Source organism: Pteronotus mesoamericanus, unplaced genomic scaffold, assembly GCF_021234165.1.
Source record: "Pteronotus mesoamericanus isolate MK-2021 breed Mesoamerican mustached bat unplaced genomic scaffold, CSHL_Meso_final contig_1193, whole genome shotgun sequence".
Taxonomy (NCBI): domain Eukaryota; kingdom Metazoa; phylum Chordata; class Mammalia; order Chiroptera; family Mormoopidae; genus Pteronotus; species Pteronotus mesoamericanus.
The window spans coordinates 3025056-3045670 of record NW_026555039.1 but is presented as its reverse complement, the minus strand read 5'-3'; the positions used below and the strand labels follow the sequence as shown (position 1 = coordinate 3045670).

General features: G+C 71.9%; 2 protein-coding genes across 2 annotated transcripts; one reads left to right on the top strand and one right to left on the bottom strand.

The window, feature by feature from the left end:
- The first annotated feature begins 1665 nt into the window (after positions 1-1665).
- On the top strand, positions 1666-5129 carry SCNN1D (sodium channel epithelial 1 subunit delta). The gene is given in 13 exon segments (XM_054583800.1): positions 1666-1781; positions 1853-1883; positions 1886-2214; positions 2653-2860; positions 2942-3132; positions 3297-3385; positions 3459-3622; positions 3756-3854; positions 3983-4100; positions 4211-4289; positions 4370-4427; positions 4595-4792; positions 4914-5129. Coding segments are annotated over 13 exon segments (1896 nt in total).
- A 1125-nt stretch (positions 5130-6254) lies between these two features.
- Positions 6255-20029, bottom strand: ACAP3 (ArfGAP with coiled-coil, ankyrin repeat and PH domains 3). Its single transcript, XM_054584478.1, has 24 exons — positions 19866-20029; positions 16332-16389; positions 15592-15711; positions 15343-15396; positions 14286-14344; positions 13647-13830; positions 13116-13160; positions 12923-13018; positions 12763-12837; positions 12264-12275; positions 11599-11711; positions 11453-11504; positions 11169-11269; positions 10981-11092; positions 10612-10820; positions 10458-10527; positions 10267-10361; positions 9992-10194; positions 9733-9837; positions 8818-8916; positions 8479-8699; positions 8172-8281; positions 7982-8092; positions 6255-7707 (listed from the first exon to the last, which is right to left on the bottom strand). Exons 1-24 carry the CDS (start codon positions 19910-19912, stop codon positions 7560-7562), a joined length of 2499 nt encoding a protein of 832 aa, XP_054440453.1. The 5' UTR covers positions 19913-20029; the 3' UTR covers positions 6255-7559.
- Positions 20030-20615: the final 586 nt, after the last annotated feature.

Below are 20615 nucleotides of genomic sequence, written 5' to 3'. Positions count from 1 at the left end.
AGCAGGCGTGGCTGCCCCCGGCCGCTGGCACCTCCCCAACACCTCACGCCAAGCCAGCCTGTTATAAATAGGCTGCCCAGCCAGTGTTGGGCCACATCCCTATTCGTCACCTGCTGGAGCTGCCACCGGCCACTGTCAGGCCACCTACCACAGGAGAATGGACGCACCGGCACAGGTACCTGCGCTGGGCCCCCCCATGCAGGGCGATCAGGTAGCCGTGTCCTGGGGTCCCCCTGGTCCGGAGTGGAGCGGGGGGGGGGTCCCACACGTCACCACAAGCCCGTGCACACACAGGGCGAGGGCAGGAGGAGCACGAAGCCCTCCTCCGTCGGGCGGCCCCACGGGCCGGGGGCTCAGTGCAGGCGGGGAGTGTGCGCCCGTGTGCCCGCGGTCGTCTGAAGTGTCTCAGGACCTCGAGTGCCCGCGTCCGCCCCAGCGCCTCTGCCCGGTCTCAGGAGGCCCTGGAGGCCCTGCAGCCCCCGCTGGTGCGGGAGGGGCGGGTCCGGGTCACACACCCGGGGAGGGGAGACAACGTGGTCCCCAGAGTCAGAGGGCACCTTCCAGGGCCTCTTTTGGCTCCCCTGCAATCCCCCAGCCGAGGGACCCGCCTTCCCCATGAGCCTGGCATGGAGACACCGGTGCGGGCAGCGCTCTGCGCCGCGTGGAGCCCATCGCCAGCACCCGTGGCGGCTCGTGCTCCTGGCGCGAGGCAAGCCGGGGGCCGCGAACCCGAGGCCGCGGGCCGGGGAGGTCTGCCTCCCCCACCCCGTACCTGCGGTCCCCGAAGTGGGCTGGCGCGCTGGGGCCCGCACGGTCCCAGAACACACGCCCGGCCTGCGGGGCAGCTGAGGCCGGCAGACGCCCCCTGGCTCGGCGCCCCCGCCCCGGGCCCCCGCCCTCCCCGGGGCCTGCTGGCGGGTGGGGCCCAAGCCCCAGAGGCCCCACTGGGTGACGAGCGTTCAGACCCAATGATTCAGACCAACATGGCGACAGCGTGGAAAGTCCACAGGAGCCCGTGTGGCGACTCGGTGCGTGACCGGGGCCGGCAGGCCTGGCCTGGCCACGGCCCACATGCTTGTGTGCGGGGGACCCAAGGGTCTGGAGGCCCTGGGTCTCGGACGCTGGAGCCTCCAGGGCAGGGCTGGGGGCCAGGCAGGCCTCGGCTCCGCTCCCCGGGGCCGCCGGGCCCCACCACGCTCCCTGCCCACTTTTCCTGAAGCCCGAGGCCCACAGGCCAGGGACTCGGCTCCGGGGCCCCGCCCCACCCAGAGCCCACAGCACAGTGAACGACACTCAGGCCTGACCCGCGGCCCAGACAGGGCCGCCCGGCCTGGCTCCGTCGTCCCGGTCAAACGCGGCCCCGCGGAAACGACAGTCCCCCGCTGTCCAGAGGCCCCTGCCCCACGCGGGAGGTGGCAGCAGGGACCCACCCAGCCGCCAGCCTGCAAACAGGGCTGGGCAGGGCCCTGGCGCTGCCGCCCACTGTCCCTGCCCCGCGGCCCAGGCTCGACTCTGCCCTGATAAGACCCGCCTGAGGAGGCCGGGCGTGCCCTGCCCGGCGGAGTGGGGACGGCTGCAGGCCCGTCCCCGGTGTGGCCGATGTTTCTTCTTGCTTCCTCTTTCTCTCTCTCTCTCTCTCTCTCTCTCTCTCTCTCTCTCGGCCACATGCCGCTGGTGGGACCCCTTTCGCGTTTCAGCAGGCTGGGCCGCACCCCTGGAGTCCGAAGGACACCGCTGTCCCGGGAGTCCCGGGGACGGAGAACGGAAGGCCCGCTGGCAAGGCGGGGGCGGGGAGAGACCCGGGTGGGGGTCGGGCCACGTTGGGCCCTGCTGACCTCGATTCTCCACGCAGGCTGGAGCGGCGGCCGAGGCCGGGTGCACGTGCCCCCCCGCCCAGCCGCCCCCGCCCCCGCAGGTGGAGGAGGGGCAGGGGGAGAAGCTGGTGGAGCTGCCCGGCTCCTTCAGGGAGCTGTTCACCTTCTTCTGCGCCCACGCCACCATGCATGGCGCCATCCGCCTCGTCTGCTCCGGCCAGAACCGCCTCAAGACGGCGTCCTGGGGGCTGCTGTTCCTGGGCGCCCTGGGCGCGCTCTACTGGCAGTTCGGGCTCCTCTTCGAGCAGTACTGGCGCTACCCGGTCCTCATGACCGTGTCCGTGCACTCGGACCGGAAGCTCTTCCCCTCCGTCACGCTGTGCAACATGAACCCGCACCGGTGAGGGCTCCGGACCCCGCCCCCCGGCCCGAGGGGCCCCTGGGCTGTGCACGCCTGGCTCCGCCTCTCCGCACCCCTGAGCGCGGTCGGGACCCCTGAGACCTCCGCCCTCTGGGGGTGGGTGTTCAAAGAGAAGGACCAGCCCTGCCTCCGGTTGGTTTGAGCGTTGCCCCGCTCTGTGCACCAAAAGGCTGCAGGTTCGATTCCTGGGCAGGGCACACACCGAGGCTGTGGGTCCGATCGATGTTTCTTTCTCCCTTCCTCTCTTTCTAAAATCAGTAAAAACGTATTCTAAGGTGAGTATTTAAAAGAGAGAGAGAAGGAAGAGCCCGGTGAAGCTCAGTGGGATCGGTGTGAGCTGGTGGGCACCCAGTCACCCTGGGGACAGACGCGGGGCCCTGGCGGCTGACTCTGACCCAGCCCGCCCCTCCCCCACAGGCCCAGGCTGGCGCGCAGGCACCTGCGGGCCCTGGACGAATTTGCCCAGGAGAATATCTACGCCCTCTACAAGTTCAACCTCAGCGAGAGTGGGGCCGCCCCCCTCGCGGAGGACCCAGGCCCAGAGCCTGCCTTCCAGCTGGACCGCAGGATCCGCCTGCAGAGGCTGAGCGGCCCGGACGGCCAGAACACAGTGGGCTTCAGACTGGTGAGCGCCGCGCGCTGGGCACTGAGGCGGGTGTGTGGGCCGGCGAGGCCGGGGCTGAGCTGAGAGCTGCCTCCCCCACAGTGCAACCGCACCGGCGGCGACTGCTTCGACCGCGCCTACTCCTCCGGCGTCGAGGCCGTGCGAGCCTGGTACCTCTTCCACTACGTGGACATCCTGGCTGCGCTGCCCGCAGACCGTGAGGACAGCCACCACGGCCACGGCGACCACTTCGTCTTCTCCTGCCACTACGACGGCCGGGACTGCCGGGCCCGGTGCGTGGGGGCGGGGTGGGCGCTCCCCTCCGCCCCGCCCACCAGGCCTGGGGCCGGCGGCAAACAGCTCCCCACGGAGATAAGGCCGGCCGGGCCGGCAGGCCACACGCGATGGGTGGCGGCACAGGGGCGCGTGCCGCCCTGAGCCTGGCCCTCGGTTCCAGGCACTTCCAGACCTTCCACCACCCCGTCTGCGGCAGCTGCTACACCTTCAACGGCGAGTGGGCCGCCCAGCGCCCGGGCGTCACCCACGGTGAGTGCCAGCCCGGGGCCGGGCGGGGGCGGGGCGCCCCTGCCCGCCAGGCCTCACCCCCGGCCTCCCGCAGGGATCAGCCTGGTGCTCAGGGCTGAGCAGCAGGACCACCTCCCGCTGCTGTCCACGGAGGCAGGCGTCAAGGTCATGGTCCACTTGCGCAACCACACGCCCTTCCTGGAGCATCGCGGCTTCAGCATCCGCCCGGGGACCGAGACCACCATCGGCATCCGCGAGGTGCGTCGGCACCACCCCACGCCCTGGGGCGGGCAGAGCAGGGGCCCCGCCCTCGCTCCCGAGGGCCCGCCGGGCCCTGGGGCCTGAGGGCGAGGCGAGGGCGGTCAGTGGCTGAGGCCACCGCTCCCCACAGGACGAGGTGCGCCGGCTCGGGAGCCCCTACAGCCACTGCACGGACGAGGCGGCGGCCGTGGACGTCCGGCTGCTGTACAACGCCTCCTACACCATGCAGGTGCGCCGGGGCGGGGCGGGGCGGACAGGAAGGGCCTGGGGAGGGCGGGCAGACAACCCGCAGGCTGGCCGGCCCCGGGGGAGGGACGGCTGCCGGGACCTCAGCCCTGGCCCCCGCTGTCCCCGCAGGCCTGTCTCGTCTCCTGCTTCCAGCAGCTGATGCTGGACACCTGCTCCTGCGGCTACTATTTCTACCCCCTGCCCCCCGGCGCGGAGCACTGCAGCTCTGCCCGGCACCCGGCCTGGGGTGAGCCCCGCGCCCGCCCACCGCCCCTGCCCACCTGCCTGTCAGCCCGCAAACCTCCGCGACCCCTGGGTCCCTCCTGATGGGTTTGCCTTTGACCCCTCCTTCCCCAGGCCACTGCTTCTACCGTCTCTACAGAGAGCTAGAGGCCCACCGGCTCCCCTGCGCCTCACGCTGCCCCAGGCCCTGCAGGTGAGTGGCAGGGCTGGGCTCCGGGGCCGCTGCCCTGGCGCCAGGGCAGCGGTGTGACCGATGGGGTCTGTCTGTCCTAGGGAGTCTTCCTACAAGCTCTCTGCTGGGACCTCCAGGTGGCCTTCCTCCAAGTCCGGGGTGAGTCCCTTGAAGGGTGGGGGTGAGGGGCGGATGAGCAGGCAGGATATGGGGGTCCCACAGAGCCCCTCCAGGACCGGCCTTTGCCCCGGGGTCCCTGCCCTCACCGGCCTGCGGTGCCTGGAAGGCTAGGGCAACCGCGGCCACAGGGAGCTTTCCGTGCGCAGGACTGGATCCTCGCTGTCCTGGGCAAGCAGAGCCGCCGGGGCTGGAGCCCTGGGCAGAGGCCCCCCACCTCCTCCACGTGGCGCGTCCCGGCCCAGCCCCTCCCACCTCCGTCTGCCTCCAGGAGCAACGTGGCCAAGGTGAACATCTTCTACCAGGAGCTCAACTACCGCACGGTGGACGAGACGCCTGTGTACTCGGTGAGGGGGCCGGGCCGAGGGCTGCGGGAGGGGCAGAGCAGGCCGGACGCGGGCGGCACCAACCCGGCCCGGCTTTGCACACAGAGGCGCGCACCCCTCACAGGCCTGCCGCCGCCGACAGGTGCCGCAGCTGCTGTCTGCCATGGGCAGCCTCTGGAGCCTGTGGTTCGGCTCGTCTGTCCTCTCCGTCCTGGAGCTGCTGGAGCTGCTGCTCGACGCCACAGCCCTTGCCCTGCTGCTGGGCTGCCGCCGGCTCCGCCGTGCACGGGGCTCCCTGGTCGTGGCCACTCACCCCCAAGCCGGAGGCCACCCGGGCGCCCGGCAACTGCAGGCGTGACGCCGAACACGCAGGACCCCAGCTGGCGATGCTCCCCGGGGCTCTGGCAGGAGTCCCAGCTGAAGACGTAGGTCGAGTGTGTGTCCACCAAGTCCCCTGGCGCTGAGCCAGCCTGAACTTCGTCCGACCTGGGGGCTGTGGCAGCGGCGGGCTCTCCTGGCTGCCCGGGGGGCCAGACCAGCACTGCGGGGCCGCCCCGGCCCGCGGAGCGGAGCCTGCGGCCCAGGGAGCGGCGGCCCCGGAGCCTGAGGGCTGGCGGGCAGGCCCCGCGTGCCCAGCACATCAGGGCTCTCGTCGGGGCAGCTGCCCTGCCCAGCGGGGGACTCAGAGTTCTCGAGGAGCCCCCCCGCCCCCGAGCAGGGAGGAGAGGGACGTCCCCACCGCTCTGGACGCCATGTTCCAGGCATGACCAAGTGCCTGTGCACATGTGCGAGGGAAGCGAGAATGCACATGCATGTGTGTGCTGGCGCGTGTACATTCATGTGATGTTCATGCCCTGGGGGGGGGTGCCTCCACACAGCAGTGTGTCTGTTTGGTGTCATGTGTTTGCCTGCGCCAACACGCCTGCCTACACCTGTGTGTCGGTGTGTGCGAGCAGGAGACAGGCACCTGATGACCTTGGGCTGCCTTGTAATAAAACTGGCGACTCCACCTGGTGGCTGGAACATGCGCCTGCCCCCCCCTCCCCGACTGCCCTCCCCGAACGGCCGAAAACGTCAGGCTGCGCCGCCACACTCCTTGGGGCCATGGACACTTTGGGGGACAGGGGGTCACTGAGCCCGGGAGCTGGGGCTGGGGCTCACCCAAGGGACAAGACCAGGCCCAGACCCTCCTTGCCCGTTGGCCTCCAGCCTTACTCCTCCCGGCAGCCGCAGCCCAGGCCAGAGAAGGGCAGGCAGGCTGGGGAACAGGGGCTGGGGCGTCAGGAGTCGGTTTTCATCAAAGAAGCCCCAGGCCCCCGCTAGACTCCTAGGTTCCCGCTTATTGGCTCCTTTTGGGGCTCTGCTGCGACCCCACTCAGGGCCACCCCTCAGGAAAGGCCGGGGCCCCAGAGACACGCCTTCCCCAGCCGAGACAGCAGAGTGAGGCGGGCGAGCCAGTGACAGGCAGCGATGCAAGCAGCAGTTTATTACTGAGCGGTCTGGAGTGGGCAGTCCCGCCGGCCTGAGGTCCAGGCGCGAGGCCCTGGCAGGCAGTGGGGTGGGAAGTGGGGACAGAGCTCAAGCAGGGAGAGAGGAAGGAGTTAATTCTGCTCTTTAGGGGTCACAGGCAGCAGGTGAGGGACGTGGGGGGCCCGGTCAGTGCCCACCTTGCCGCCCATGGAGCCTCCTTGGGCAGCCTTTGCATAGTGACCAGCCGACTGGCCTTGGCCTGATCAAGGACCCAAGTTGGGGAGAGGCCCAGCTGCTGCCCCAGGGCCCCCAGCACGGGGAGCGCAGAAGGTATCGCGGGCCCTGGGCAGTGAGCTGAGGGGCCCGGCCCACCCGAGGGCCCAGCCCGCGCGGTGAGCTGGCGAGCGGGGGGCAGAGCGGCAGGGGCCTCCCCGTGGCAGCAGACAGAGCTGGGTCCAGGCGGTCCTCCAGAGTCCACAAAGAGGAGAGGCGAGACAGAGTGAGAACGAGGTGGCCGTAGAAAATCCACTCAGTCCGTGACAAAGCGTTGGATGCCGGGGTGCAAAGTGCCAAAGTCCTTTATGTACCTGCTCTGAGCCAAGTACCTCTGGAGGAGGCCGGGACCCAGTCCAGGGCCACCCAGCACAGGGCCCACGCGGCCAGCCACGTGGGCTCAGGACGCCCGCGTCCAGCCAGGGCTGAGGCTCCACGCCAGATCCACCCCCAGCACCAGAGAAGCCCAGCCGGGATGCCGGGGCCACTGAGTGAGGTACGCGGGTTGATTCCCTGGGTGGGCTGCCCCTCCTGCCCTCGCAGGGGCCGATGGCCAGCCACCGGCCTTGGGGCCCAGTGGAGGGGCTCGGGGGGGTGGGAGGGACCTAACTAGCAGGTCGGCATCTGGGGCAATAAAAGTGGGGGCACGGGATCACGCGGGCCCCTGGGACGGGGGGACGCAAGGTCCTGGAACAAAGGGGTACAGGTGACATGGGCCCCAGGGACCGAAGGACATATGGTGACACGGCCCCGAGGACAGGCGGGCACGAGGTGACGCGGAACCTTGAGAGTAGTTTGTGACATGAGCAACCCAGGCCCCCGAGGAAGGAGTCACCTGAAGACATGGGGTCCCCCCTGGGGCGAGGGGCACCAGGCGATGCAGCACCTCTGGGGAAACGTGGGGCTTCAGAAGACTCAGTGCTGGGGTCCCTCCCCAGCCTTGGGGTTCCTGGCAGCTCCAAGGAGGGCAGAGCAGGCTGCGGGAGCCCCCGGAGCGTGGGGCGCCAGGGCTCGGGAAAGGGCCAGGCGGCCGGGCCCGCGCGCCCTAGCTGTCCTCCAGGTGGAGGCTGATGAACTCCTGGATGCACCTGCGGTACTGGAGCTCGGTGGGGCTGCTGCCCGCCAGGGGGCCCGGCTGGCCCGGTGGCGCCTCGGCCTCCCGCATTTCCTCGGCCATGCGCGCCAGGCGTAGCCTGGGGAAAGCGCAGTGTGAGGGCGCCACGGCCCCGCGGCCCTGACCCCCCCAGGATCCCGCCCCCAAGCGGCACCCCAGCCTACACACGGAGCCCCGCCCCAGGGCCCGCTCCCACACGGCGCCCCGCCCCAGGGCCCGCACCCCCGCGGCGCCCCGCCCCCCCACGGCGCCCCGCCCCAGGGCCCCCACACAGCGTCCCACACTCGGCGACCCCCCTACGCTCACACGATGCCCCGCCCACCCCGGCGGCCCCTTCCCGCCTGCGGGCTCACAGCGTGACGATGTCGGCGTTAGCCTCCTGGATCGCGATGCTCAGCGGGTCCTGCTGCTCAAAGTCCAAGGCGTGCTGGTCGGCGCCCCGCTTCAAGAACAGGCAGACCTGGCTGAAGGGCAGAAGAGACGAGTTGGGGCGCGCCCGGGCGGCAGGGCCCCAAAGGCGAGCTGGGGGGCGCCGCGACTCACCCAGTGTGGCCCAGGAGCGTGGCGTGGTGCAGGGGCGCCCGGCCCCGGCTGTCTCTTTGGTTCACGTCCGCTCCGTTTTGCAAGAGGAATTCACAGATGATCAAGGAGCCCTGGGGAACCGGGGACCAGTCAGGTGCGCCAAGGGGACGGCCCCTCGGAGGGCCCGGGGCACCGTGGCCAGACTGAGGCTGGCGTACGACGGCGGAGGGCAGGGGCCCTGTGTACAAGCTACCGAAGGGGCAGGCGCGACGGCGACAAGGTGCCAGCGCACGCCGGTGTCTGGCCGCGCAGCCCCAGCCCTGCTCACCCCTAGCACCGCCTGCACCAGCGGCGTCTTGCCCTCAGCCTCTGTGTCTGCCCAGTTGACCTCGGCCCCGTGGGCCAGCGCCGCCGCCAGCCCGGGGAGGTCGCGGGCGCGCGCTGCTCGGTGTGCCAGGAGCCCGGGGTGCAGCTCGCGGACGTCCGCCAGGCCCCAGGCCTCAGCCTCTCCGTCAGCCTCACCGCTGGACTCCTCGGACTCCGCGCCCCCTGCGAGGAGAGGCGGGCGGTCAGGGGCCGCGGGCGGTCAGGGGCCGCGGCCTGGCCCACAGCCAGGGAAGCGGGGGCGAGGCAGGGGCTGCGGCAGAGGCGGCAGGCATGTACCCACCCTCCTCAGTGACGCTGTCCACCACGGAGCCCACGCCGAAGGCCAGGACGTCCGAGCTGCCGTCGGAGCTGCCCCCTAAGCCGCTGTCGCTGCTCAGACCTGCGGGGTCCGTGGGCAGAAGGGGTCCTGAACATCCCCGGCTCCTCCCCACACCCCAGCCATCCTCCAGGGAATGCCCCCAGGGGCGGGGCCAGCCGCCGCTGGGGAGCAGGGGGGCGCCCTGGCCAGCGATGGGGTCTGGGCCAAGCCCTGGAGGCAGGGCCCCTGGCCGCCCCAAGGGGGCTCTTGGCCCAGCTCGCCCAGGGCAGCCTTTGCAGAAGGGCCGAGGCCCAGGCTGGTGAGGCAGCGCCCTCTGCTGGCTGCAGCCACCCCATCCGCCCTGCCCACTCTGCCCAGGGAGGCGCCGCACAGTCCCCAGGCCAGGGGGCGCTGACCGGCCGTTAGCAGGCGGCCTTGCGGGCAGCTGCTCCCAACATAGGAGGCAGGAAGGGGCCCAGCTGTGTCACCAGTTCTCCAAGCCCCCGGCATACATGTGCACATACACCCATAACACACACCTGAATGCACACTGACACACATACTCCCGTGTGCACACAGCACACGCCCACTCACATGCATCCCTTGAGGGTCCTGGCCTTCACCTCCGAGTCAGCGTGACCCAGCCCCTCGAGGTACCATCCCAGCCTTCGCCTGGCTTGACCCCGTCCTCCCCACCCAGCTCAGCCTCCGGAGGCCGCCTCCTAGCCCCGTCCGCCGGCAAAGACCGCCTGTGCTGCCAGCCCTGCCCCCGCGCCCCCCCCCCCCGTGGGCGGCTGTGGCGGGGGGGGGCCCTCCCGGCGCGCCACGCCCCGTCCTGCCCTCGGCCCTGGCTGGGCCGAGGGCTGGGCAGCAGGGCCTGGGGCTCGCAGCACTTACTGCGTGGACCAGCCGCAGCAGCCCCCGCATCGAAGTAGGAGAAGAGGGAGTCCAGCTCGTCGGGGCAGAAGAGGGAGTCCCGGCGGAACCTGCGCTCCACAGCGCCTGCGCGGGGGTGGGGGAGGCCCGGGCCGTCACGCTGGGCGCCCCCAGCCCCGCCCCCGCCCCACTCTGCCCCGACCCCCCCGAGGCAGGGCTCCCGGCTCACTCCCCCCGGGGCCTCCCCCACCCTGTCCAGGTGAGCCGGCAGCCCGCCCACCTGAGGACAGAGCCGCGACGGCGGGCAGGACAGGCTCCACCCGGACCTTGCGGCGGGCGGTGGGGGCGCGGGGGGAGCTGTGGTGGCCCGGGCACTTCAGGGCCCGCCAGCGCCGCGGGGCCTCCCGAGCCAGCGTGGGGGGCGGCTTCTGCAGGAACTTCTTTTCCACGTATTTGTCCTTGATCCAGGCCTCCTTGTCCTGCCTGGACCCGGGCGAGCATGAGGCCGCGCTCAGGGCGGGCGCTCGCCGCCCCGCCCTGCTGCGCCCGCCTCACCTGGGGCTGCTGGCTGTGGGCTTCCTGCTGCCCGGCCCCTCACACTGGGCCTCGTAGATCTGGTTCACGGTGCTGTTCCCAAGCTCACACATCAGCTGGCGGGAGACAGCCACAGGCGGGCGGGCCTCAGCCCCCAGTCCCAGACGGCGCCGCCCGCGGGCCCCGCCCCCACGCGAGGGCCCCACGCCCACCTTCAGCAGCTCAGGCTCCCAGGAGTCCAGGGTCAGGGACCGCACCTTGGAGCAGTGGACACCCAGGCTCCTAGAGGGTGGGGGGCCAGCGTGAGCGGCGGGGGGGGGGGGCTCGGCCTGCCAGCCCTGCCGTCCCGCCTGCCCAGGGGCCCACCTGTGGATGCCCGAGCACTCGATGCACAGCAGCACGCCCAGGTTGATGCTGGCCCAGCGGGGGTCCGGCTGGCCGCAGTCGCCACACTGGCCGTTGCCAGCCACGCTCTGCATGCGCTGGAGCACAGTGTCGCCCTTGGCGCCGCGCTCTCGGGAGTCCGTGGCGGAGTCGATGCTGCTCGTGGACGGGGACGCCGTGCGGTCCAGCCTCTGAGGGGGCACGAGGGGCCACTCAGCCCTCCAGGAGCTCCGGCCTCGGTCCCCTGAGGGGTCCCCAAAGCAAAGCCCGTGCACACCCACGCCCACAACACGGGTGCGCGCAGCCTGCAGGGGCCGTGTGCACGCGTGGGGGGCGCTGGCGGGGCCACACCTCGCTGTAGCAGCTGTCCGGGCTCTCCCGGTAGGCGGAGGCGATGCTGGCTTGCACGGCTTGGACCCAGGCCTGCCGCAGCTTCTCGGAGTCGGCCTGCAGCATGCAGCTCCTGGGGGCAGGGGGCGTCAGGCCGGCCGGGCGGGGGTCCCGCCCCGCCCCCGCCCCCGCCGGGCTGGCCTCCTCACTTGGTGGGCGACACGACCTCGAAGCAGAACCTCCGCTCGATGTCCTCGCATGGCTTCACGGAGCACAGGCGGAGGTCGTCCACCACCACGGTCAGCACGTCCTGCGGGCAGCACGCAGCGGCCCTCGCGCACGGCGCCCAGTCCTGACCGCCCCCTACTGCTCTGCCCCACAGATGCAGCCTCCCCGAGACCCCAGCGCTCTCTGCCCCCTGCCCTCTCAGGCGATGACACCCATCGCTGCCCCAGCCCGCCCCAGGGCCCCAGGGCGGGGGCCCTGCACACACCTTCAGCTTCTTCTGGTAGACCAGCTGGCTGTTCTGGATGGAGAACCAGCGCCTGGGCAGGCGGACGGGCTGGGGGTCAGGCGGGACCTCTCAAGGGCCCCCCGCAGGGCCCCCCGCTGCCCCACCCCAGGGAGGCCCGGCCTCACCGGTTCCAGGTCTTGAAGGCGTTGCTGGCCCTCTTGAAGAGGTAGCCCTCCATCACCACGCCGCTGGGCGCATCCACGTCAAACTCCGCTTTGGGCTCATCGTACGAGAAGTCCTGGGGGGGTCGAAGCCAGACCCCAGTGAATGCCTACCCTGGACCTGAGTGAGGCCCCTGCCGGGAGCCCCTGGGGGCAGTCGCCTCACATCACCGCGGGGCCGCGGAGCCCAGCCCGCCTCCCCCCGCCTTGAGGAGAGCGCAGGCTCTGGGGGCAGGAAGGAAGCTGCCTCCCCCCGCCCCGAGTCCCCCATTCATGTCGCCAGCTGGCCTGCTCCCTGCCTGACAGAGCTCCATTCACCAGGCCGGGGAGACACTGAGAGTTGTCCTGTGTGTCCGGCAGTGGGAGAGGAGGCCCAGCCACCTGCTTCCCTGGCTGAGCGGGGCCAGGAAGGGACAGCTGCCGCCGCTCCCACGGGGGATGCATCCCGGCTCAGCCCGTGTCCTTGCTGGTGCCAGCCACGGTTTACAGCGAAGTGCCCACAGGTGTCTGGGAGCTCTGAGGCGGTGGGAGGTGTCCTTGGTGCTGAAGGGCCTCGGGGTGAGGGAGGGCAGAGGCCCCGCCCACTGGCCCTCCCCTGGCTCCCTCCCCCTGGGGGGGCGCCCACTCACCTGCAGCAGCGTCTGCAGGCGGCCGGCCGCAGCGCAGGCAGGGGTGGGAGGAGGGAAGGCATGCCAGTGAGCAGCGGCTCCGCCTGCAGCCCCCACCTGCCCAGGCTCCCCGGGTTCTGAAATTGGCAGCACCACCTGCGCCCGCGCCCACCCCCGCCCAGGGCGGCATGGGGGCAACGGTCTGGCAAGGGACCAAACAGGGTCTGGTAGGAGCCGGCCACTGAGGCCCCGGAGGTTGCCACTGGCCTTGAAGGAAGCCCCCAGCATCCGTGCGCTGAGGGGCGGAGCCCCTGGCCCCCTCTGCCCCGACCTCTCAGCTCAGCGACCACAGGGCCGCCCTGCCCTCCTGCTGCGTGGGCAGGTCTGGGGGAAGGGACAGAGCACACGTGCATGTCCCCAGGGGCTTCCCAGCTCAGCGGCCTGGAGAGGGACAGAGGTGGAGGCCGCTTGGGGTCCCCGCCGCCCCCTGCCCTGCGGGGAGGGCAGGTCGGCGCCTCACCCGCTGCTGGATGGCAGCGTGCCTGTGCTCCATCTCCCGCTTCTCCACCGCCGAGTCGATCACCAGCTGGTCCAGCTGTTGGGGGCGGGGGGGGGGGCATCAGGGCGGGAAAGGCCCTCCCGCCGAGACCCTGCCCGGCCCCGCCCCCGCCCGCGCGCACCTCGGCCGCCAGCTTCTTCATGTAGGGGTCCAGCTGGTGCAGCAGGCTGTAGCCCTGCTGGAAGAAGCTGTACTGGGCGTGCATGAAGGACAGCATCTGCGGGCGGGCGGGAGGCACGGTGAGGCCGCCCCGCCCGTCCCGGGCGCACGCCGAGCTCCAGCGCAGCCCCCGCCCGCCCCTGACCGGCACTCACAGAATCCAGGATCTCGAACTTCTTCTTAGCCTGGAGGACATTGATCTGCGGGGGGGCAGGGCAAGAGGGGGCGGGAGGACAGGGAAGGTGGGCGGAGGTGGAGGTCGCCGGGGCCTGCGCCTCGTGGCTCCCGAGGGCCCCCGGCTCATCTTCATGTCCCTGCTCGGGGGCCGACCGCCGACCCCGCCGCGGCCTGGAGGCCTTTCATTTCCAGGGGTCCCTCCCACGGACAAAGCCAGGACTTCCCACGCCTGCTCCAGGGCCCCCAGCCCACGCGCCGCACAGTCCCTCCGGCCCCCACACCTGCAGCCACGGCCCCGGGCTGGTCCCAGCACATCCCCACCTCTGGGCCTTGGCCTGCCCCCCGCCACGTCCCTTCCCGAGATCTGACACTGACGGTTTTTCAAGCCAGAGGCGCCTCCCAGGACGGATGCCAGCTCTGTCAGTCGGCCGGAACCCAGGAGCCCTCCCCCGCTCACAGACCCGACCCCCGACCCCCGACCCCCAACCCCTCCAGGCCCAGCGTCTGACCTGCAGCACATAGTCCAGCGCCAGGTGGCGGAAGCACTTGCGGGTGAGGGTCAGGGCACCTGTGGCCTCCTCCACCTCGTGCGGCCGGTGCCTCGGGGCCTGGGCATTCCGCACCAGGGACAGCTCCAAGTCCTCCCGTACTTTGTCAAACTGCTTCTTGGTTTCCTTGAACTTCCGCACGTCCCTGGGGGTGGCAGGTGTCACATCAGGGCTCCCAGGAGGGCCGAACGTGGGGCCCCCCTTCCAGACATGCCCCCCAGGGCCTCCTGTCCGCCCTCCGCGCTCCCGGGCAGGGCCCCCGTCCTGCCTCCCGGCTGGCGCCCCATGGCAGCCCCGAGCCCTGCAGCCTCCGCGCTGGGTGCGCCCCCCTCCCTCAGCCCCCCATCCACAGCCCCCGCGGCCCTTCCCCGCCTCTCCCAGAGCAGGTCCAGCCCGGGGCGACCCTGCCTCCCTCTGCGGTCGCGCCTCGCCCCTCTTCCTGCCCTCCAGCCTCCTCCCACCGTCCCGGCTTTCGCCCTTGCAGGCTGTCCCGCCCAGAAGCGCCCCCAGCAGGCCCCGGGACCCCCGACCAAGCACAGCTGCGCCCGCTCCCCCTCCAGTGCAGACCCCTCCGGGCCGGGTCTCCCTCGGGCCGCTCACTCTTTGATGAAGTTGTGGAGCTGCTGCCGCACGGACCTCTGGGCCTGGTCAAACAGGATCTGGGGGCCAGAGGAGAGTGGGCAGGTCAGCGGCCTCCCCCACAAGACCCCCAGGGCCAGGCCCCTGTCCCCCCCAGGTGAGAACCAGGGAACGCTCCACCCAGCCCAGCCAGCACCCCCCGCCCCCCCCCGTTAATGCCCCCAGAGCCGGCCTCCCAGGGCCCGGGAGAGGGCGTGGCCCCCAGGCCTGGACCAGTGCCCAAGGCAACAGCTGTGACCACCTGCCCATGTCCCCTCCTGGCTCTGGGCCAGGCTGAGGGCCAATGGCACCCCAGATGGGGCCCCCGTGCGGCCTCCCACAGCCCGGCCTCACACGGCCGGCCCCCACGGAGCACCTGGTGACCCCCGCCGCCTCCGGGCCCTGGGAGGCCGCCCAGAGGACAATCTGCAGCGGGGAGGGCTGGGTCGGGGCCGGAGGGCCCGAGGGACTGGGCCGGGGAGTGGGCGGGTGGGTGTCGGGAGCTGGGGTCTCCCCATAGCACTTATGGGGCCCAGGATCAGAAGACAGACAGGCAGACAGGGCAGGACAAGCTGTTTTGACCTGGTTTATTTCTGAACTTCCTCTGTGGGGGGTGGGGCCCCTTGTTTAGTCTGGGGCTCTGGCTCCCAGGCCGATGTCCGGCCACCCACGTGTGCCTCAGGCGCTGCCCCAGTGTCCCTGCTGGGGGCGCTGAGGGCTGGGGGTCACCTGGACCCCGGGAGGCAGTGAGGCCAGTCGTCCGGGGCCGTGGGGTCAGCCTGGGGGATGCTTCTGCTGGAGGCCCCGCCTGGCGCGGGGGCCCTGGGCAAGCCTCCGAGGCCCCTCCCCCTGAGACCCCTGCCACCCTCTGTCCTGGGCTGTGTCGCCACCTCCTTGTCCTGTCCTCCCCACCGGCCGGCAGAGAGCCCCTGACGGCCCCGCCTGGCCCTCCAGGCCACCCCCCAGTGGAGCCGTCCCGGACGAGCCCTCGAGCAGGCCCTCAAGCCCGTCACCCCCGCGCTGGGCGGGCAGGGCTCACCATGTGGTAGTTGACCATCTCCTGTAGGCTGTCTCCGAACCTCTGCAGACATTCCTGAGGGGCAGCGTGGGGACACCCATCACTCAGGTGGAACAGCCGTGCCCCCGAGTGGCCGGCGCCTCCGCAGCCGCAGGCCACAGGACCACCCCTGCCGCCCAGCGCAGAGGCCCGCTGGCTCCCAGGGCCTGGGCGGCCTCGGGGGGCTGCCTGGCCACGCCCACCCCTGACTGGAGGTCAGCCGCCCCTCACCGAGATGACGGCGTCGGCCTGGCATTGCTGAGACAGGTCCCGGACGCCGCTGACGAAGAGCCTGTTGGCTGTGACGTAGGCCTTGCCGGCCTCGACCAGGCCGCTGCACAGCTTGACCAGCTGCGGGTGGGGTGGAAGGGGGACCCTCAGGCCACCCGCCTCCGCCCGCCCTCCCTACCGCTGCTCTGGGCTGCCCCAGGCCGAGAGGGCCTGGACCGCCCGCCCTCCACCCGAGCCCCCGGGCGCCGGGCCTTGGCTCAGAGCAGGAGGTTGGAGCAGGGCAGGGAGGCCCCCGCAGAGCACCCGGGGCGGGGGTGGCTGCGGTCCTGGCCAACAGCCGGCAGGAACGGCCACTGAGGGGGCTCAGGGACACTGCCCCTCCTCCTCCTCCCGTCTCCCACCCCGGCCCCAGGCTGGTCTCTCAGAGGCAGAGACCCTAGCGGCTGCCTCCCGCCCTGGAGCTACCCTGGGGGGAACTCGCCGCGGCCCACCCCACCCGACGGGAGACCCGGGGGTGGACACGCGTATGTGCAGCGCATGTGGCACCTGGGACACGCCCGGCAGGCCCCGCTGGGGCGCAGGGGACACCGCCGCGTCTTGCGCACAGCTCGCAGGCTGCACGCCCCAGGTGCAACCCGTGGGTGCTCACACGCACGCTGCACATAAACCGGCCGCTGGGCGTGGCGGCGGAGAGAGGCACTGGACTCCCGCCGTGCGCCCCGGGGCGGGGGGGCCCTCACCTTGTCCAGTTTGGCCTCGATCTCGACCACATCTGTCTCCACCTCGTCGATAGTCGCCCTGCAATGGGAGCGGGGCGGCCGGGTTCAGCCTGCAGCCGGCCACCCTGACTCCTAGCCGGGCCGGGCCTGCACCTCCCCGAGGACCTCCCGCGGGGGCTGCTCCCCACTGCCGGCCTGCGCCCCGCGGCCCTCGGGCAGGTGGAGAAGCGGAAGGTGGGAGAGGCTGCCGCTGCCTGGGAGGAGGGGCCAGGGCCGGGACCCAGGTCCCGCTGACCCAGCGCTGCCCAGCGCCCACCCCGGCCCCAGGTGGGAGGAGGCCCTGTCGGGTGTCCGGCCCCAGGTAGGGGCAGCTGCTGTAGCCCCGGGCAGGGAGGTCAGACAAGCCTGAGGGCAGAGGGAGGGGCCGGGGCCCCAGGGCAGGTGCATCTCGGGTGGGGACAAGGCAGGCCAGCTCCCCTCCTGCCCAGCCCCAGGGCCCGGAGCGGACCCCAGACCCCAGGCGGACCCTCCACCCCGGCCCGGGAGCCCCTGCAGCAGACCCGTCTCAGCCGGAGCCCAGAGCGCCGCACGGCCGCTCCCTCTGATTTCCTCAGCATCCCGAGACCCCCGACGCCCCCAGCCTCCAGACGCAGGCCGGCACCGTCGGCCGGGGGGGAGCGGGCTCGGCTTCGGGGGCACCCACTCCCGTGGGGCCGCCTGACAACGGGCCACCTCGGGGAGGGGAGAGTTAACGCATGACATCACCAGAGAAGCCTGGGACAGGAGAATCCCCGGAAGGCGGCGGCGGCAGATGGATCGGGCACGTGACGTCTCCCTCCCCTCACACGCTCCAGGAACAGGAAACAGCAGAACCAGGCCAGGATCCCGGCGCCCCCCCCACCCCCGCCCCCGCCGCTCAGCTGGTGAGCTGGGCCCATCTGGCCTCCCGGGGATGAGGGGCCGCGGGAATGGGCTCAGGCCCCAGGGACAGGCCCTGGCGGGTCAGGCAGGGGTGGTGGGCAGGGGGAGGGGCGTGTCCCAGGGTTTCCCAGACCTGCGGGCAGGACCTAGTCCTTCGCACAGGGTGTAGCTCCAAACGATCTCCATTAGAAGCTGGGGCTGGGGGTACCGGCCACCCAGGGACCTTGTAACGTCCCCGCCAGCCACCTGGCAGGACAGGGGCGCCCCTCTGAGCAGCACCCGCCCATTCCCAAGGGGCTCAGGGGACCACATTCTGGAGCAGAGATGGGTCAGAGAGGCCGCCTGCTTGGCGCGGAGACGGCCCGGGCTCCGGCCCACCCAGGGCTGCCCGGCCGGACTGCCCGGGCGTGCGGGCTGAGGGGCGTGCGTCCGACCGCTCGAGGCGGGGACCCCAAGGGCCCTGACCCCCGTCCTGCTCCCTTGCCCCTCGGAGGGTCCCAGGGCAGGGAAGCACCACCCACCCCGAAGACGGTGCTGCAGGAGGAGACCCGGCGCCGCAGCCGCACGGAGCGCGGCCACCACAGGCGAGCGGCAGGGGTGGGGCTGCACCGGGAGCCAGCGCGCCACCTCGCCCTCCCCAGCCTCTGAGGGCCCGAGGCCTCCTCCCCTGCCCTCCCTCCAGGATTTCCTCAGCGGCTCGGCTTGGAGGACAGGGAGTGGGGAGGGGCCAGCCCCCCAAGGCCGTGACTCAGTGCCTGAAACCCCACCCGGGTCGGGCCCCTAGAGCAGGGGTGGGTGGAGCCCAGGCCAGCCTGGGAGCGTCTGGATCCCTGGCCACAGGCGCAGGGACGTAGGGGCCCGCCCCGGTCCAGGGCGCACAGGCAGGGTCCCCCTTCACAGGGCGGGGGCCGCAGGGCCCCACATCACTGACCACATCCTCCCAGCCTGCCACGCCCTGACCGGCCCAGCCCAGGCCAACTTCCAGGAAGCCCTGGTCACGGCCGCAGCTGCACCTGAAGCAGAGCCGACGAGGCACCTCGGGGTTGCCTCAAACCAGACCCGTGGCCCCGAAGCCCAGAGCGGGCTCTGTGGCCCAGGGTCCCCACGGGTCCACGCAGCCGCTCCCCGGCTCAGTGGGGCCCTCCCACAGGGGCCGCCCCTCCCTGCCGGAGGGGGCCCGGCAGGGCCACCACACCCGCTGCGGTGCCACTGGCAGAACAGGCTGCTGTGGAGAGGCAAGGCCTGGGGTGAGCGGGTGCCGAGTCCGGTCTGGCCGGCAGGGCAGATGCACGTGGGGCTCTGCGGGAGGGGCCCCGGCAAGACCCGCGGCCACAGCAGGCCCAGGCCCTGGCTGAGGCCCTGGCTGCAGCTCCCCTCAGCCTGGGTCCCAGGACAGCAAGTGGGCAGAGGGGAGCCCCAGAGCATGAGCGCCTCGCACCCCCTCCCTTGACCAGCCAGCACCAGAGGCTGGGCCGGCAGAGGGCCCCCCCTACCGCCCGGCGCCTGGGGCCGCTCTCCTGGCTGACCAGACCCCTCGCCCCCAGCCTCCCTCCTGAGGCGCCTGCTCAGGGCCCAGGGGCCACGCTGGCGCTGCGCCCTCGGCACACACACAGGCCCTCTGGCCGGCACCCCAAGACCAGCACACACACGGCGCAGGCAGGCTCACGTGTGCACAGCGGCCGGGTGGACGTGCCGGTGCCATCCCATGCGTGGGCACGGTGGCAGTGCTGGGACACCCACGAACCAACTACCGTGTGTGTTTGGTGCCAACACGCACACCCGCACGGCAAGCACACAGTACGTGCATGTGTGCACATCCAGAAGGGACACGTGACGTGCACGCCTCCATCACTAAGTCTGCACACATGTGTCACGCATGCCAGCACAGGGGTGCAGCTCACCCACACATTCACGTCCAGGGCCTGGTGCCTCAAGACAAGGTGCGGACGGACGCGGCTCCCACGCGCGCACGCTGCACACGGGAGCAGCTCAGGCCTGGCGGGCGTGCGCACATGGTGACCGTGTGGTGCGCGCGCGTGGGTGCGCCTGCGCTCCCCCAGAGCCCCAAAGTGACAAACCCAGGGCAGGAGCCTCCAATCAGGTCTGCTCGGCCCAGCCCCCACCCCTCCAGGCGCCGAGGTCACCCTGCCAAGCGGCCAGCCCAGGCCCTACATGCGGCTCCAGCTGACTGTCCCCGTGCACTGCTCTGGGCACACGGACCAAGACAGAGTCCAAGGACGGAAGCCCCACAAGCCCAGACAAGCCTGGCCAGAGCAGGGCTGCAGGGCCGCGGAGGGTCTCAGCGCTGTGCAGGTGGCCAGCACGACGGTGCAGACACAAAGCGGGGGTGGACACTCCCACGGAGAGGTGGCCAGCCGGCGGCAGCCCCGCCCCCACGCGCGCGCCCTCCGCGCGAGGTGACCAGCACAAGGGACATCTTTTGTTCCGTCCCCTCGTCCCGGGGCGCTGCGGGCTTTGTCGGAGGCGGGGTCCTCCAGCTTCCGTCACCGGCTTCCGCGTCGGGCACAAAGGGGGCACCGACGCCCTCGCCCCGCGCCCTTCCCCTGGCCGCCCCGGGTGCTCTGAGGGGGCGGCGACCCCGGCGCCCACAAAGGGCGCGCCCCGCGGGCGCACCTGAAGCGCGGCGAGTCCTTGATGCACTCCTCGAACTCCACCGTCATGGCTGCGGCGGCGCGCTGCGCTCACTGGCACGAGGACCGCGGCGCCCCGAGCGGCATCCTCGGCCGGCTCGGCCCGCTCGTCCGCCCGCCCGCGCCGCGCTCGGCGCCCGCCCGCCCCGGAATGAGGCCGCCGTGCAACCACCCCGCCCCGCCTGTCACCGCCGGGGAGCGTCGCCAAAGTCCGCAGCGTGCGCCCGCCGCCCGCTGTCACTGCCGGGGAGCGTCGCCAAAGTCCGCCGACCGCCGGCGCCGCCGGCTGTCACCGCAGGGGAGCGTCGCCAAACGCCCCTCCCTGCGGCCGCGGGCACGCCCAGCTCCGGCCCAGACGCCCCCGAGGTTCGGCCTCCCTTCTTTCTTGGGCCACTCCAGGTCGGGGAGGTGGGCAGGCTCAGCCACTGTGGGGCAGCTGGAGCCGTCGGGCGGGCCCCGGGGCGCGGGGAGGGCACGGACCCCGCCCTCTCCAGTGATCCCGCTGTTGCGCAACGAGGGGCGTTTGCAAAACCCTCTGGGCCAGAACGCGGCGGAAGGACTCGAGTGAGAAGGTGGGCAGACGAGCGAATGAGTGCACGCACGAGGGGGCGTGCGGGTCAGGGCGCGGCTGTGAGAGCGTCTCCCGGGACGTCGCTGCCCGAGTCGAGCCCACGCGCTCCGCAGCGGCCGGCACTTTGCACCCACTCCCTAAGTCTGACCCCGCCTCCGCTGC

Excerpts from the sequence above, each read along its gene's own strand:
- ACAP3 (XM_054584478.1), bottom strand. The coding sequence starts at position 19,912 with ATGACGGTGGAGTTCGAGGAGTGCATCAAGGACTCGCCGCGCTTCAG. Across the intron at positions 13,019-13,115 it reads AGTTCGAGATCCTGGATTCT|ATGCTGTCCTTCATGCACGC; the intron begins GTGAGTGCCGGT and ends GCCCGCCCGCAG. Across the intron at positions 8,093-8,171 it reads ACGCTCCTGGGCCACACTGG|CCAGGTCTGCCTGTTCTTGA; the intron begins GTGAGTCGCGGC and ends TCTGCCCTTCAG.